Source organism: Sturnira hondurensis, unplaced genomic scaffold, assembly GCF_014824575.4.
Source record: "Sturnira hondurensis isolate 20B ecotype Veracruz unplaced genomic scaffold, ASM1482457v3 Scaffold0015596, whole genome shotgun sequence".
NCBI classification, from domain to species: domain Eukaryota; kingdom Metazoa; phylum Chordata; class Mammalia; order Chiroptera; family Phyllostomidae; genus Sturnira; species Sturnira hondurensis.
Window position 1 is genome coordinate 865,528 of NW_028088227.1, and position 17,327 is coordinate 882,854.

The 17,327-nt window shown below is 48.8% G+C and overlaps 1 protein-coding gene across 1 annotated transcript in view; it reads left to right on the forward strand.

The window, feature by feature from the left end:
• The first annotated feature begins 4,446 nt into the window (after nt 1-4,446).
• The window catches only part of HK2 (hexokinase 2), a 60,578-nt gene continuing 47,697 nt past the window's right edge, over nt 4,447-17,327 (forward strand). Inside the window, exon 1 of the mRNA XM_037064926.1 lies at nt 4,447-4,959. Coding sequence (XP_036920821.1) covers nt 4,897-4,959 — 63 coding nt within the window. The 5' untranslated portion in view covers nt 4,447-4,896. The remainder of the gene's footprint in view (nt 4,960-17,327) is intronic.

A 17,327-nucleotide genomic window follows, 5' to 3' on the forward strand; every position in this document is an offset into this window, starting at 1 on the left:
CAAACTTACAGGTTTGCATAAGAAGAGGTGAAATTCAGTGAAGCACTGCTAAGCCTCTTTACTTGCTGTAGCCATCCGATCCCTTGTACATTTAAGTTCCTAGACATTTTGTCTTTTTGTTCACTATTACAATAGAAGAAAGGATACCATGAACATTTCCCGATTGTTTATATGGCATTAGGAGTTGCAAGAGCTCCCCAGCTGATTCTAATATAGTGGATATATAAGGGCAGGAAGGGCGGATGCAAGGAGGACCGCTGGCTGTAGTCCAGGAAGGGCTATTTCATTGCTGGCATTGTTTAGAATTGCCATCCCATGATGATAATAAAAAACCAGGCCAACTGGAGGTTTTATTATTGTTTCTAACTTCTCTGCAGCAAGATACTCCTTATAGCCTGTACCCAGGGCCAACTGCCCCAACCCTTGGTACACCAGTCTTTTGAAGAGCAGCCAAGGGTGAGAACCACTGTCCTGGAGTCTTTTCTGTCTCCAACCCTCACATTCAATAATTTAACAAGTCCTGTGTGGGCTACCTCTTACTTTTTTCACTTCTCTGTCCTTCTTCCATAAGCCTATTAGAGACCTCCAGTATCCATTTCTAGGACTTAGTCTCAGTCCCTACCAATCTGTCCTCCACATTGCATCCAGCCCAGGTGCTGTGCCTTTGAGTGCTAATGGGCTTCTGTCACTTTCTTTATCACTGAACCTTCCTTGCCTACCTGCCCATCTTCTCTCCTGCCATTCCGTTGAAATCATCTCTCTAGACCAGAGCACTGTAGGCCATTGGTAACAAACCAATCTGTTCCATGTCCCTGAGACTCTGCATTTGCTGTTCCTGACTCCTGGAATTTTCTTTAACCACTGAGTTCTTAGTGCATAGAAGACTTGATACCATGAATTAATGATGTGTTTAGGAAACTGGCATTAAGGGTCTATTATGTACGAGGCTCTGAACTAAAGGTTTTGCATATTCCATCTCATGATTTCCACTTTGCAGGAGAGGAAACTGGGGCTCAGAAAGGCCCAGTGCCACACAGTGTTCCCATGCCAACCTCAGCATGCCACCATGCTCTTCTTAAGTAAACTATTTGGGGGGTACATTTAGGGTAGTCTCACCCTTAGTCTCCATATTCTCTACATAATTCCACAATTATAAGATGCTGCAAACTTGATAAATCCTCATTAGAAAAAGGAATATTTAGCAGGTGGAGGTCTTTTAGTAAAGAGACATCTTTCCAAGGCAGCTCCTTGAAGCCTAGTTGCCAGGCTCAGGTCATTCCTACATGAGGCAAGGTCTAGCCTGGTATAAAGGCTAGAACTTTTATTCATCAGACTATCCTTGGCTGACTTTGGCCTGTGGCTCTGTTTTCTCCTCCTGCAAAACTCTATCACGTACAGAGAAACACACATGTTTGGCTCTCAATGACAGACTTTTCCATTCTGTAATCATTGTTTTATGTATGGACTTTGTATCTCTGATTAAAGAGTGAATTCCCGAGGGGCAAGAGCTGCATATTGTGTTTCTTTTGCATTTTTTTCAGCACTGAGCAGACTGTCTAAATGTCGTAAGGGTTTGTTTAATGAATATTTGCTGATTTATTTCTCTCCTGGGGCTGTGGACTCTAAATTGCATGGATGTCTCATCAGTCTTCAACCAGAGAGAGAGAGAGAATGAGGGAGAGACCCGAGAATCAATAAATAATAAACTCTAGGCATAAAGTTTGGAGCCAGAAAAGTTGAGGATACAAGTATCAGCTTAGTTTGTCAAATATAAATTGGGGCTAAAAATTGGGGAGAAACAGGGAAAGGTTTGAGAAATAACAGATAAAGTGATAAACTTACTCTCTATTAAACACACTGTCAAACATGGTTATCCCTAAGATTTCTTCTATTCATCCATCCATCCAACAAGTGTATATTGCAAGCCTACCATGTGACAGACACCATTCTAGGCACTGCGGATGTGAGGGGACAACAAAGAAAAGGATCCTGCCCACTTGTAGCTCACAGTCCACTGAGGAGAGAAAGAATATACAGCAAGTCGATAGGCAATCAATCAGGGCCACGGGAATGTGACTTGGGGAACTACTAGAGATAAACTGGTCAGGGGAAAGTCCTCTGGGGAGGCGATACTTAAGCTGAACCTAGGTGAGGGGGAAGAGTGAGCTGGATGCAGAACTGGAGTATAACATTTCAGACAGAAATAAAAACGGAGAGTAAAGGTCTTTAGGTGAGAAAGTTTGGTATTTTCGAGGAAAACATGCCAGTGTGAGCACCAAGCAGACTGCTGGGAAAACAGTATGGGATGGGGTGAAGAGGGAGGCAGGGCCAATTTCTATGTAAAGACTTAGTGGTCCTTGTCAGAGGTTTTAATTTTCTTCTAAGATTGACAGCCATTAAGTAAATTTGAGCCAGGAAGAGACATAGAATGGTTTATATATTAAAAGAGTCACTTTGGTTCCTGAGTGCAGGAGAGACTACAGGGGTCAGGGTAGAAGTAGGCATGAATGGATGTAAGGGGCAAGGAAGGACTGTGTGCTATTGGCTTTGGCTGAGTTGTTGGTAGCTTGTCTGGGAGGTGTCCAAGCATATGGAGAAAAGTGGTTAATTGTAGGATCTATTTTACGGGTCAAGTTAACTGTTTACTGATGCAATGACTAGATATGAAGGTAAGCGGCAGGAAGAAAGGATGACTTGGGGTGGATGGTGATGCCCTTTGCTGAGACAATTGGGAAAAGAATGAATTTCGGAAGAAAAGTTGAGTTCAACTTTGGGCATGTTGAGTGTGAGGTGGTAGACACTTCAGTGGAGATGACCAATGGTGGTTGGAGAGATTTGTTTGAAGCTCTGGGAGAGGTCCTCACTATAGATACACATGTGTGAGTCATCAGCGTGTGTGTGCTGGGAGGAATTACCGGGGAGAGAGTATAACTAGATCAGAGAAGAGAGCGGAGGACAGCCCTCCTCGCCCGTGGAAAAAAAACCCAGGCTGAGTTGCCCGGAGAGTGAGGCTAGAGGGAAAGCAGGAGGTTGGAGCTTCCAGGCTCCGACAGAAGGTGTGTCCAGGTGGAGATTGAAGTCAAGTGCATCCCTGAGAGGTGGAGGAAGACAATGGCAGAAAAGTGATGAGAACACAGGATTTGGTTGCGTGCTGGTCATTATGGTGACAAAAGCAGTTTGGGACCCAAACTGTACTGGAGTACAGAGAAGGAGGGGTGCGAAACTATAGCTGTCAAGGGTACATAGCTTTCAACAAGTTTTGCTGAGAGGCTGAATCATAAATGCTTTTGCTTTTCCTGTTTGTATATTCTTATTTTCCAACAATGACCATTTATACTTCTATCACACGCACATTGCAGATAGCACTCCACTTATGAGAAAAGGAGAAATTCCTAGGAGAACAAGGCGCACCTCCATCTTCTGTCCACTGCAGTCTCTCCAACTTCAGGCTTGCTATTCTCCACAAACACCAATGTCATTGCTGCAGTTATTTCATTCTTACTAGAGTTCACCATATGTAAAAATTTGGAGTGTGGTGCCAAGCAGTAGCTGTGGCTGGGGCTCCTGCTACTCTCCGCATCTGTAAGCCACTCCGCCCCACCCCACACATCCAGGATCATTCAGTTACCCACTTACCACCCACCCAGTTTCACTCACGCGTCAGTCCCACGGCTGCAGACAAAGCTCATTTCATCCTGCCTTCTACTTTCCTGGCTGGTAGAGCGGCAGGGTGGGGTAACAGGGAAAAGATTAGGGCCTCAAAGTCACTGGCTCCTTCCTCCATCTGCCGCTTATTATCAGTGTAACCTTGAGCAAGACTCTCTCAACGGTCCTGTGCCTCAGTTTCCTCACCTATAAATCAAGTTAGTAAAAGCCACATCCTATCCGTTTTGCGACGCCTGGAATTAAGTAAGCAGCAGCTGCGGCGGCTCCCTTTGCATCAGCGTTGCAAAGATAGTTGAGTCACAATAGGTGAGAACTAAGATGCTTCAGCAATGTGACCCGCCAGTGGGGCCCCTCACATGACTTCGAGATGTCAGACAGTATCTCTCTTCCCGAACAGGGCGTGTGCTGGTCCGGTGACCCGTCTTTCCAGTCGCCCCACGCACCGGGTCTGTAATCACGCGCCCCCCCACCCATACATAGCTGAGCCTGACGCGGCGGCGGCTCATGCGCCTTTCCTCCCTAGCCTCTCGCCACGGACCACACGTCTCATCCCTGCCTTGTCGCCCCGCCCCCAGCCCCGGGCGCGCCCCTCTGGCTTGCGGGTTCGGGTGTCGGAGCGGCCGCGCCCACGAGCTGCGATCACTGATTGGCTGAGCTGAGGCGGCGGGCGGTACGGGGGCGCACACACCCTCTTCGTGCAGCCAATGGGTGTGCGCGCGTCATTGACTGGGCGGTCCGCGAGCCGGCTGCCCCTCAATAAGCCACATTGTTGCCCGAAACTCTAGCGCAGGAGTCCCTGGCCGCCGCTAGCAACCACGAGTCACCACGTCCAGAAGATCCGCGGGCGAGAGCAGCGTGCGTGTGAGCTGGAGAGGTCCGATCACCCAAGTGGAGCCAGGTTGCGATTGTTCCCAAGTTGAGCCTTTAGTGATCCTGTGGCTGAAGTTGGCGCTTGACAGCCAGGCAACCCGACAAGTCGCCGGGAGTGATTTTTTGGGAGCCTTTTGGCAGTTGTGACTCCCCGAGTCACACCTATTTCGAGACACCCGAAACCCTTGAGTCGGGCGTGCCATCGCCGTTAGACTTCTCTGTGGGTCGCTCGGACTCACTGGTCCCGGTCGCGCCGCCAAACCCGGGTAAAAAGCTGCCTGACCGCTTCTCCCTCCTTCCCCACACGCGCTCCAGCCTTGGTTTCCCAACTTGGTTTCCGCTTCGTCGGGCCCTGGCAAAATGATCGCCTCTCATCTGCTTGCCTACTTCTTCACGGAGCTCAATCATGACCAAGTGCAGAAGGTAAGTAAGCGCGGGCCGGGGTGGCTGGTTTTCCTTTGACAAAGTGGCGTGGTCCCTGGCCCTCTCCCTGACTGTGTCTCAGCCGAAACTCTCCTTCACCCTGCCAGGGTGGACACTCTTCTCCCCCATTCCAGGCAGAGGACTTGCGAGAAGTCTGGGCGGCCGGGAAACTCCTGGGTACGAGGAGCCACGTCCGCTAGGCATGGGCAGGCTTGTGCGCGCGTGCAAGGCGCTAGGGCTCCAGCGCCGCACCGCTTTCCCTCCCTGCCTGCCACTCTGAGCGCGCTCGCGCTTTTTTCCCCTTGAGTCCTTGAGGGGCGGGTCACCTGGTTAGTAGTCTCAGACTGATGGGTCCACGTGGGAGTATCCCCTCATTAGCAGTCCGAGTTCCGGCCAGAGCACGTGGGGAGAATCGTGGCTGGGGGAAGAGGCTCCGCTGCCGCGTGGGGGCGGGGGGTGGGGAGAGGAGGTTCCCGCGCTAAAGGACCTGGTTTTGGGGAAGTGCGGTTCCCTTTGGAGTTCCGCAGGCCTTGCGGAGGTGGGCTCGCGGGGAGACCAACCGGGGAGGGAGCTGGGAAAGAGACAGAGAAACTCCGCCCGCCGCGCCCCCTCCCCGGAACTGAGGTGCCCGGAACTGAGTCTCCGCGAGGGGCGCACGTCTCCCCCCACCTCTCGGCCTCGGAGCCGCCCCGTCTGGGGCCCCCAGGGCCCGCCTCCAAGAGGGGGGCGGACTTGGAACATTACTTCTGGCACTCCGGCTAGTTACTCGGAGAGGACCAACTACCCCCACGCCCGCTCCTCCCTTCTCACTGGAGATTTTTATCTTTCCGAAAACGAGCTTTTTATGTCCTTGGCCCTGACCTGTCGGTGCCCACCTCGCTCTCAGCAGCTACTCCTCCCCCACCCCCCGCCCCCCGCCGCACCCCCACTATCTTCGGCCGGGTCATTTACATAAGAAAGAGCCTCAGGCTGGCCGGGCCAGGAGCCTAGCTCTCTGTGCCTCCGGGTATGGGGTGGGGGTGGGGCCTGGCTGGGCCCGAGGCGCTCTCCGGGGAGAATTTTCTGAAATGTTCAGGATTTCAGGATTGGAGCTACCTCGGGACTCAGCTAGGATGTGAGAAGAGAAGATGGGTGGGGGTGGGGGACGTCCAGTGCTGTGAGGCCGTGACGGAGCTTTGCTCAATTACATACTTGGAAGTTTCTGGGAAACCTCATTTTTGGGGGGAAATGTCTGACAACCTGCTCGCACTCCCATTTTGCGGGGTCTCAGCAAAGGATAGAATGATGGCGTTACAGTCTTGGTGTTTTTAGAGCCATGGCAGATGAACCCCCAAATAACAGCATGACATTTCGTTACCCGGCCTCAGAGTGGGGAACAGAGGGCGGCTGAGTTGTTTTACTCTGCGTGTCCACGGCTGTTACCCTCTCACTCCTGGGATGTAGCCCTGCTCTGCACTTTACTTCAGTTTATTTAAGAACGTGTCTGTGAACTGGCAGCATCTTGGCAACTTCCTTGGGCTTCTCCACCCAAGAAATGAGTTAACCTTGGAAGACTGTCATCCCTTGGCACGTCCTCAAATGCAAAACTGTAGTATCTTGAATCCAAACTGAGGGTCTTCTCCGTTGGGTGAGTATCGGTCCAGGACAGTTTATTATTTTACAAATTCACTCTTTCCCAGTCCAGAGGAAGGAGGGTAGGACGGGAATTGTGGAGTTGTGCCACCCTCCTGTCCTGGGAGGGGGCCATCTGTGTGAAAGAGAATTAGCCAGGGTATCTGGAAATGAGTTCTAATCTCTGGATTTTTTTTTTTTTGCCTTTTTTTTTTTAAACCACAATACCCTGAGCATGTCGCTTTGCTTCTTTGGACTGTCGGTTTCTTTTTGTGAGATGAGGATAACAATAGCGACCTTGTCCATCTTATGGAGCTGTGATGATTAAGCATAGCAATGAGAAAACGTGTTCTCATGGGCTTCTTGACCCTTGCAGGTTCTTTTTTGTGAAGTGTGTGGGATGTATTTTCTCTAAATTACCAATGGGGGCAGAGTTGAGTCAGTCCTTTAGCTGGACAGGTGTCAGACAGAACCTGGGACTTTGTGTCCTGACCTAGGTGAGCCCAGCTGATTCCATCTGTAATTACGTAGGAAGTAGGAAGAGAATCAGGATATTTTGGAAGCATCTTTTCACATTGCTGTTAGAAGGAAGAATTAGGAGAGAGGGAAGACACCTGTTTAATTTTAGAGTCTTTTGAAAAGGCCTTGATTGGGTTTGTTCAGAAATCCCCCACTTACATCTTCTGGGTTGTAGTCTGAGGCATGGAAAGCGCAGGTTCACCTGCCCAGAACTACCTGCCAGAGTCACTTGTCTCTTGATGGACAAACCCACTGTTTCGTGCCATTAGAAGAGGAGTAAGGGTTATTTGTTCATTTTTGCCCGTTGACACTTTGAAAGGCAAACACATGATATCTACTGTGTACCAGGAACTGTTTTAAACGCTTTACCTACGTTAATTCATTAACATTCCCAACAGCTCCATGAAGTAGATACGATTATAGCAAGTCCTCACTTAATGATAGGCTCTATGACTTTAAGTTAAATGCTGTATTGCATAGTTAAAGGGGTGCAATTTGTCTTGTGTGTTCCACTTGTATCCTAATACTGTCTCTTCCCTGCTCAGAAGATAACTGTTGGTGGAGGAATATTTTATAGCTTTTGTGGGCCATCCGTTGTGTATTGTCAAACTTCTATTTCAGGCAGTTTGGGAAGCACTTGTTTTCTTTACCCTGAATGAATAAAATTCCCTCAGAGGCTCCTCAGACAAAGCCAACATTTAAAAAAAAAACATTTTTCTTTTTCAAAGTGAAACTTCTTCAGCACCCCAAGGAGTTTGAGGGCAGTTAGAGGGCCCTTTCCAGGGGGAATCAAAACAGCACAAACCACAACAGTTTTCTCGAAAAATCTGGCAGTCAGAGTAAGGAGATATAATGTACTAAGAACTCAAGAACCCCAGAAAACTGGCTTCCTTTGTTCACATACTGCTGGTTGAAAAGACAACTCTTGATAACGGCTTTCTCATTATCATCGTTGAGTTCTGAAGTCAGCAAGTTCGGTTTGTTTTCCAACACTGTGTGTTGTCTGCCTTCGCCTTTCCAAAGCAGTGGGGGTGGGGGGCGGTGGCAAGTCAAATCCCTGAGTTCATTGGCTATGTCTTAGTAGTGCACCCCATGGGTCACGGGGCATGCTTCCTTGCACTCGAGTGGCTGTTTCTGTTAACTTCCAAAGCAGGTCTCTCCACCTCAGCGCTATTGCCATTTTGGGATGGGTTAGCCCTTGTGAGGGGCTATCCCAGCCTATCTTGGAAGAGCAGGAATTCCACTCTACCCAAATTTACAGAGGCAAAAGCTGTTTTGTTTTTGTTTTTACTCTTCCTTTAGAGAATTAGTTTTCAACTCTTAGTGACCCCCACCTTCACATTCACAGTGGACATTCCCCCGTGGACATTCACAATGTTTGGAGTCATTTTTGGTTATCACAAGGCAGGTGGGTGGTGATGTGTTATTGCATCCTGTAAGTGGAGGCGAGGGATCAGCTAACATCCTGTGATGCATAACACAGCCCTCCACAGCAGACTTTTCTGGCCCAAAGTATGTATAGGTTGAGAAACTGCATTAGAAGGACATGGTCCATTCCCCTGCAGTTTTACAGGGGTCAGTTTGGACCACGGCTCTCAGTGTGCCCTATCACGGGACAGCCGTACTGGTAATGGCTTTTTACAAAAGATGAACTTAAGGTGAGGTCTGCAGATCCACAGCAGTTAGTGGATGTCCATTGCCCCTGGCCGGAGGGGGGTGGTTACCCGGGAGACTATTTTTCTGTCCTTAACCGGGAGAATGTGCGCAACAGAAGCACTCTAAGAAGCCAGTGGGAGAGAAGTTTTCTCAGTTTTCTGCTGGAGAGTCTCACCCTGATGTTGCTAGGGTTTCCATGGAGGCCAGGCATCCTTCATGCTTCTGAACGAGGCAGGCATGTCTGCTGGATGAACATGAGCTCAGGAGCTCCCGTAGCTGGGAGCAGAGGAGAGGGGCCACTGATTCCCAGTGAGGGACAGTCCAGCGGTCACCAGGAGAGGCTGTGTGGGGAGGTGTAAGACCAGGCTCCCTCCGGTTGAATCCTAGCTCACTGTGGAATCAGCCGTGTGCACTTGGGTTGGTTAATTTAACCTCTCTAGGTGTGTTTTTTCCTTTTGTAAAATGTAGAGTGTTTGGATAACAGCTTTCTGGGGTTGGTGTAAGGATTAAAGAGTGCGTTAATATATGTGAAACTCTTAGGCTGTGCCTGACTCATGATCACTACTTAGTGTGTTCAGGATTAGTCCATAAAGAAGGACACTGAGATAGACGCTCTACTGCGCTATTCATCAGCACAGGAGTGAAAGAGACCCTGCTTCTTTTTTTCCCAAGGGCTTTTAGGGCATAGAGGTTGTGACTCCTTTTACACTGTTTGATGTCAGATTGGAGTGAGGTTCTGACCCATTTACGCTCTCTGATGCCAGATTGGAGCAGAGGACAGAGAGGGCGGAAGAATGGAAAGTTCCTAAAGCCGAGGTGTTAAGGAACTGTCCTCATTGTCCCTTCACTTTCTGAAACCTCTTTTTCTAGATGGAGGAGACCCGCCTTTGAGTTCTTCTTCCAACTGCTTTCCTTCTGGTCCTCTGGGGAGCTAGCACCCCTACTGGGAGTCTCTGGGACGCCTTGGTTATTGGTGCACCTCAGGTTGAAGCATCCTCCAGGAGGGACACAGCTGCACTGAAGAATCGCAGCATTAGTTCAACCCCTTCTCATGGCAGAAAACTAGTCCCATCCTCAGTACCTGCCCCAGAGGGCAGAAGGACAGAGGCTCCCAGGGCAGTTGTTGAGGCCACTTTTGCTGGAGTTGGCCAGTGAGACACTTGGCTCATCCTTCTTCACCTTTGCCCCAGAGTTGGGCTTCCCGTGGGAGAGACTGCCTGAGCAGCCCTGCGCTGTCTGCCGTAGGTCCTGGTTGTGGGAGGTTTTGGTCCCACTCATCCCATAGGGTTTCACTGGAGGGAATAGTCATTCTCACATTCTTTTGATACATTGGGTGGAGGGTCCCTGGCCATTCTGGGCCTCAGCAGAGACACTTTTGTCCCTCATGTAGAGGTTCTGGGCTGTCTGTTGTTGCCCCTCCTGATGGGGACACCTGGGGTTCTTGACAAAGCCAAGGGGGCCCTTTGTGTGGAACCTACACTCTGCTCCCCTCATCCCTGTGCAGCCTTGTCTTGTCTAAACCCAGTGGGGAGTCTTGACTTTGTTCCCTGGGGAACAGGATCCAGAGAATCCCGTTCTCCGTTCTCCAGGAGCACTGCCCTCTTTCTGTGGTGGCCATGCTCTCTTCACTGTCACCTGTGGATCTCTAGGCATTTCCTTGACATTGCTTCCTAGAAGGCGCTTTCAATCAGGACAGAGAACTTGGCCTTGGGAGCCCAAGGCACCCACCCACCCACCCAGCCAGCCAGCCAGCCAGCCAGCTAGCTTTCCTGCCCCTCTGCACCCTCAGCTCAGTAGCCCCTCCCTAAAGGCGGTCCCAGTTCTTGAAAGGCATTCCCAACCTCTTCCTTCTGGCATCTGCATATTGTCTGATGGGGAATGAAGCCAGATAAGCCACCTGGCAGCTTTAATTAGGGTTAAGTGAGGGCATCTGAAGCTGCTACTCACTCTTTTTCCCATTTGAAGGACTTTCCCCTGCAGCTACCTGCCTCCTCCCTAGTTTTCCTGAATCAGCCCTTCCCAGTGAAGCCTCGAAGCCAGCCACCAGTTGCTTCCCCGCCCTGTCCCTGTTTCCTGAAGGTCTTAAAACTACTTCTGAAATGCTGAGCCTTGTCTCTGTGCTTTCCTACAACTCAGGCCCTCCTTGAACCACCCTCCAGGGCAGACATTATTAACCTGTTCTTCAGATGAAGACGCTGAGGCATCGAAAGTGACAGCACCTTGCTCAAGGGCAAGTCAGAATTCACCCCCAGACAGTCTGACTCCAGAGCCCAGGCCCTGAGCCCCAGCGTGGGGCTCCCCAGGACAACTGGAGATGGCCAGTGGTGCTTCAGTTTCAGAGTTATGTGTCAGGTGCCAGTTGAGAAGGAAGATCTCAGGGATTATCTAGTCCAAACCCTTCATTTTAAGGATGAGGAAAAGTGTCCCGTAGAACTGTGTGCTTGGGGACCAGCCGAAGCCTCCGTAGGACAAGCTCCAGAGTGAGAACCCGGTCTCTTGATCCCCATCCCGTTTCCTTTCAGCACCGTTGGTGCAGCATGAACCCTCCTCATCCGTCACTCAGGTGTGGGCTCCCTGAGAACAGAGGCAGGGTTTGCTCTGTGGCCTGTACCTAGGGTGACCCTACAATTTATTGTCCAAACTCAGCCACTTTTGAGAGTGAAAGGGGGTTCCATTAATAGTTATGCCACTACAGCCGTGTAAATTGAGGTTGCCTTGGGCAAATGGGGCCTGCGGTTGCCCTGCCAATGGTGGACGTGACCATGGGGTTGATGGGGCAGACTCCGAATGTGATGCAGGAGCACACACTCCAAGGCATTTGGTCCAGTGGGTGGACAGTGGGTACTAGACAGGAGTGGGGGCTGTCCAGGGGATGCAGAATCTGATCCCTAGAGGACCTGGGGTACTGGCCTGGACAGACAGGTAGACAGAGAGGAAACTGTGCTATTGCCAGGACCATGGACAACAAGGACCCAGCCCTGAAGAACAAGGTCAAGCCCAGAGTTCCTGGGCAGTCTGGAGTAGCCAGTGCTTCCTTTCCCCCAAGGTACCCTCCTCCTTTCTTTGGCTCTCCATGGCCCCTTGTATGTAACCGCAACCAATATGTCTTGAGCACCTACTTACTCTATCTCAGTACTGAGATAGCTGCTGGCGTCACCCATACAGAGTTGGGAACATGCAGTCAGTGCCTTTAGTCCTCTGGTACCAGTGAGGGGAGAGACGCCAGGTGTCAAAAGTGCATTGACGTCACTGCTGGGGCATTTGGGAAGGCATTCGGGGAGAGACTGTTTGTGCTGGGCCCTGAAAAGGCAAGTGGGAGTTCGTTAGGCCAGAGGAAGAAAACATTCTAGGCATGAGGTCAGCACATACACCTGTTTCTAACCTTTGTAAGACAAACACCCCTCGGAATTGTATTAATGTGTGTGATTTTAGTTATAAATCAGGATTTTATTACAGTGAAAGGAACAGTCCGCTCTCTGCCCTTACCTTCAGTTTGGAATGATTTGCTGACATATTTGTCTCCCACCAATAGACGGAGCCCTTTGCAGGCCAAGACCGGGGTCTCCTTGATGCTGATGTCCTCAGTGCCTGTCCCTGGCACATTCAATTTAGTTTTCATTCAATATGTGTGGGTAGATGGACTGTGCTGGGGTCGTGCACATCTGGGGCATATTATTTCTTTGCATTGCTGCCCACTGCCCCCACCCCTGCCCACAGAACAAAATGTTTGAAGATAGAAGGGTCCTGGCATGGGTGTCCCAAATGCCCATCTCCTGGACTACGGACAGGCCCCGCTGCCGGAGGTCTGTCTGGCTGTAATTTGATTCAGCCTGAGAGCAAGAACTGGAAGAACAGGAAACCCTGTGACTCACAACGGTGCAACAGGATCCCGGAGGAGTGCCTGTCAGCCCCACACTTCCCCTGCTACCCCGGGCTTGTTAGTACATAGTGCTTCAGAGCTGAAAAATCCTTGAGGTGGCCTGTTGGGCCCTAGTCCCCAGTTAGGGTCTGCTGTGTCCCATCTGAAGAAAATGTTGTTGCAGATCTGTTACTTTCGGTTAGCTGCGTTTCAGAAGACAAGAGCGTTAAAGAATCCAGGATCTGCTGTGTTTTTTCCTCCCCAACATCTTTTGTTGCTCTTTGTACAGCCTTGGTCCTCTCAGGAGTCTATGAAGGCATTAATATTAATGAAGTTACTGACAGCAGTTACCTGGCTTTCTTGGGATGACACACCTGTGCTCCAGGTTAGGGCATTCAGCTGGCCACCGGATGCATAGGTCCGGCCAGGCACTTGACCTGTGGTTTGGGGAAGCTTCCCCAAGCCTTGGTTTCCTCATCAAAGACTTGTGGTAAAACACTGGCAAAGGAATAATGCAAAAAATACAAAATTCTTTCAGAACTAGGTTGTAAGCAGATGTGAGCAACCAGTCACTGGCAGGCATTTAGATCATGGCTCTCCCTTCCGGTTTGACCTCTTTTGAACTCTGGTCTCTTTTGGCCCTCTGACCATGCAGAGTGGGCACAGTAGGGCCTAGTCAGTGCCTTGCCCTTTCTTCTTCCTATATTTTTAAGTATAATATAGTATACTTAAAAATATACTTTTAAGTATATTATACTAAAATATAATATATTTTTAGTATAATATTTTTAAGTTGAAGTATAATATAGATGCAAAAAAATAAATATACCAGGTAACCACCACCCAGATCCAGTAATAAATGAGCACCAGCATTAACCATAACTTAGTGTAATCACTACGCTGACTTGTACCAGGGTAGATCGATTTCTGTACTAAATGGACTTAAATACGGTGTGTCTCCCGTCGTGTCTGGCTTTTTCACACAACTTTATGTTGTGAGATTCACCTACGTATGTTGTTACATGTGGTGGTCGGTGATGCCTTCTCGTCACTGTGTTTGTATCCCTGCCCTGTACCTCCAACCCTGTTTTGACTTGCTGAATTAAAGCAAATGAGACTAGACCAGAGGTATGGTGCTTTCTAAAATTCTTTTGAGGAGGCTAGGTTGGAGGCTTGGATATATACCTTTAGGACAAGAACACGGGTACTGAGAAAGCTGAAATTCAATCAGTTGGTTTGGTTGGTGTCTAGAAGAAGCTAAAAGGTCTGAATTAGCTTGTGTTCATCCAGCATTTCCTGGAGACAGGCTCTAGCTATTAAATCAGAGATACCCAAAGAGTGGAGAAAGGAAGTCCAGTGGTGCCTCTGTGTCCTTGGCCCTGATGATTATATACTTGAGGAGTTGCTTTCTAATCCAATTTGGTCACTTGAGTTCATCCTTCTACCAGTAGGTGTGTCCTGTAGAAATGAGCGTTTGCTCGGTCAAGTATTTTATGTGTGCTGAGTAAAAGGGTTAGGTGGTATGATTCAGCTTCTAGTAAAAATAATGCCTAGAACAAGAGTCTTGGAACAGGCAGGGATGAATACCAAAACATTTAAGACAAAGAATAGTTCATGGGAGTGGGTACCGAGCTCTGAACTTCCTGACAGTCAAGGTGAAAAGGACAGCTGTCCTGGAGCCAGTCATTTGAGCTCCCGTAGTAGGAAGCACAGCACGTCTGGGCAGCCAGGCTTTCTCCTGACGTTAATCCTGCAGAGAATTGACTGGTGAGCAGCAGAGAACAGCATAGCAACTTTAGACCATGGGGTATCTTTATTATCCTTCCTTCTCATGACCCCTTGATTAAAAGCAATAGGATTAAATCATGCTAACAATGAAGGCACTGCATTTAGGAGGTAATGTCATGTAGTGATGGCGAGTAGCTTTCTGGTCATAGAATTTATAATCTCCTTCCAGGATCTTGGGCTTGCCCTCGCCTCCTGAGCCTTTTCATGTGATCTCTCTAGTGTTTCCAGGTCAACATGTATTCCCTGACTTGCGTATGTAACATATGTCCTTAGCCCAGAAGCAAGTTCCTCCGAATGCTGGTCTCACAGGCCACTTGCTCATACCTGTGACACTTCCCATGGGTGCCAGACATTGTGCTTGCCTTTCTGATGCCACTGAGACCTATCCTTGCATTCATTTCAGAGACACTTATTGGGTCAATAGTATGAGCTGAGTTCTGTGCTCTTACAAAGTCCAAGGGAATAGGAATCTTGATTTCTTTAGTTTCTTTTATGTTTAGTGTGTGTGTGTGTTGTACAACCATCACCACTATCCATTTCCAGAATTGATTTCTTTTAAAATTATGTCCTAGTTTGTGCTTTGCATAAACTGGTTTTCAATAAAGGCTATGAAATGGGAGAAGTTGAGGTCCCAGCAGTGATCAGAGACTCAGGGATTAAGTAGTATGAATAAGATTTGGATGTCATAATGTAAGGGTTCTTCTGACACTTCCCTTTGAGACTGCCTGAGGTACTGAAGGTTGAATTTGCAGACTTGTACAACAAACCGTCACAGTTGGAATGGTGCCCTCTCGTATAGGTACACAGTTTGATTAGGACCATCCTCCCACTGGGACTCCAGTTTGGCTGGCCATTCAATTGGAAGTTGCTAGAAGTTACTGCAGGGTGACACGGGACCTTCCTGACCAGTAGTGGGATTGCCATTTATTGTTTGTGACAATAGAGTAAGGTGTCTGGGGATCCAGGTTCTAGTCTCAAGTGTGTGGCCTTGGCCTACTCCCTGCCCTCAGTTTCTCTGAGGTACCTTTCTGGCTCCCACCACCAGCCCCCCCCAGGTTTTGGGGCTTCCCCATACCTGGCTGGGGTGTCCCACCAGGCTGCCGTGCACTTTCAAGTAGCCCCTCTACCAGGGCGACCCTCTCCTCCCTCCATTCCTTGCATCGTTGCTATGACATGATTTCCTCTCCTTTTAGTGCTAGTCTGGAGGGAAATGTGGACCCTTATGGAGGTGGGCTTCCCATTTGGGGTGTTGCTTTATTCCATAGAAAGTAAGGAGTTAATTTTCCTTTAGACTTCTTCCTGCCTCTACCCATAATTTTGTAGAGGAAGTAGGCATGTCTGAGTGGTGTGTTGAGAAAGAAACTGATCAAAATTGCCCAATGAGGAAGTTCTAATCTCAAGATTGCTACATAGATGTCCTCTGAAACTACTATCTATTTTTCTTTAATACGCACCCTTGTCTATGCAAGCAGGTGGCTTTCCCATACTTCAGGCGGCCTTTGCTGCTGGCCTGCCTGTGTTTCCCCAGCTTAGAATGACCCCTCCTTCACCTTTTTAAAGAGAAGTGGCCCAGTGTGATAGGCTCTGCCCCCACTGCAGAAAGAGAAGGGACAATTTGGGGGAACAGCCTCTGTTTTTTTAACCCTGAATGTGACTGAGTAGAGTTAAGAAATGTCCTTAATCCCAGTCTGCCACTCGGCAGAGGGTAGCCTAGGAGAAGAGAAGGGGTGCAAAGAAAAGAAGGGTTATAGAGCTTTATGTTCATTGTGCCCTTTTATGCCAATGACTCTGTGGTGTTGGGCTATTCATCCCGTTTTACAGGGAGCAAACTGGGGCTCAGGCCGAGTGACTCATCCGATGTCACACACCCGTGCAAGTGCTAGAGCCAGGATTCAAACACTGAATTTTCTGGTGCCACAGCCTGTACTTGACCATCAGCAGCTGCAAAATGAGGGTTGACCTGAGTGATTCTGCTTTGATAATTTCCAATGAAGTACAAGGTTCGTTTTTCCAATTCCCAACACCCAGAATCAACCCAGGGTTATTTTACACTTAGCCTGGTATCTTCACTACTGACTTTCAGAGACCCCAAGCAGGAAAGTGGTAAAAATGACTTTAAGAATGTTGATCGGATCACAGGTCACCATTATCACATTATTGGCGTGGTGGATGCCAGCCCAAGGAGAGGGGAAAACGTTTGATCACCCAGCCCTTAAGGTGTCAGCTGGATTAGTCTGGAATGGATCTTTGGAATTCTTAATGTTTTTTAAAAAAAGTTCCTCATGTCATTCTGATGTGCTGCCAAGTTAGGAACTCTTATCCCAAGTGGCAGAATGGAGACTAGACAGAAGTTACCAGAAAAAGAGTTTTATTGTAGACTGAAGAAAAGCTTTCTAACAACTAGCACTAACCAACAATAGGAGCTAATCAGCTTAGAGAAGTAGTGAGTGTGTCATGCTTGGAAGCATTCAAACCGATGCCCAATGACTTATTGGGGTGAGAGAGACAAACCTGAATGTTGTCTGTGTTCAGTGGGATTAAATGTTTTCCCCTAGGGTCTTTCTTTTCTAAGAGTGAGTATTTTCAGCCATGCTCCTCCTGTCCCGTGTCCATTTGCTATCTCCTAAATTACTTTCCCCCGTGACTTTGGGCCTGGCTCTCCCTCCCTCTCTCTGGCTGCACTGTGGGCAAAATTGGCAGGATTCTGCAAAGTGCATTCACTTCCTTCCCATTCCAGGAAAACTTTCTTTGTATGAAGGCTGCTTCTCGTTTCTGACTTCTGTCTCCCTTGGCCACCCTTCACCCAGCACAACAGGGCCAGCCAAGGCTGGGCGGGCCCCAGTGGTGTGTTTAGGAATCTGTGACATTAGGTGATTAACACCCCTTCCTGAATGGCCCTAATAAACTGAAGGTGGAGACACTATTACTCTGCGTA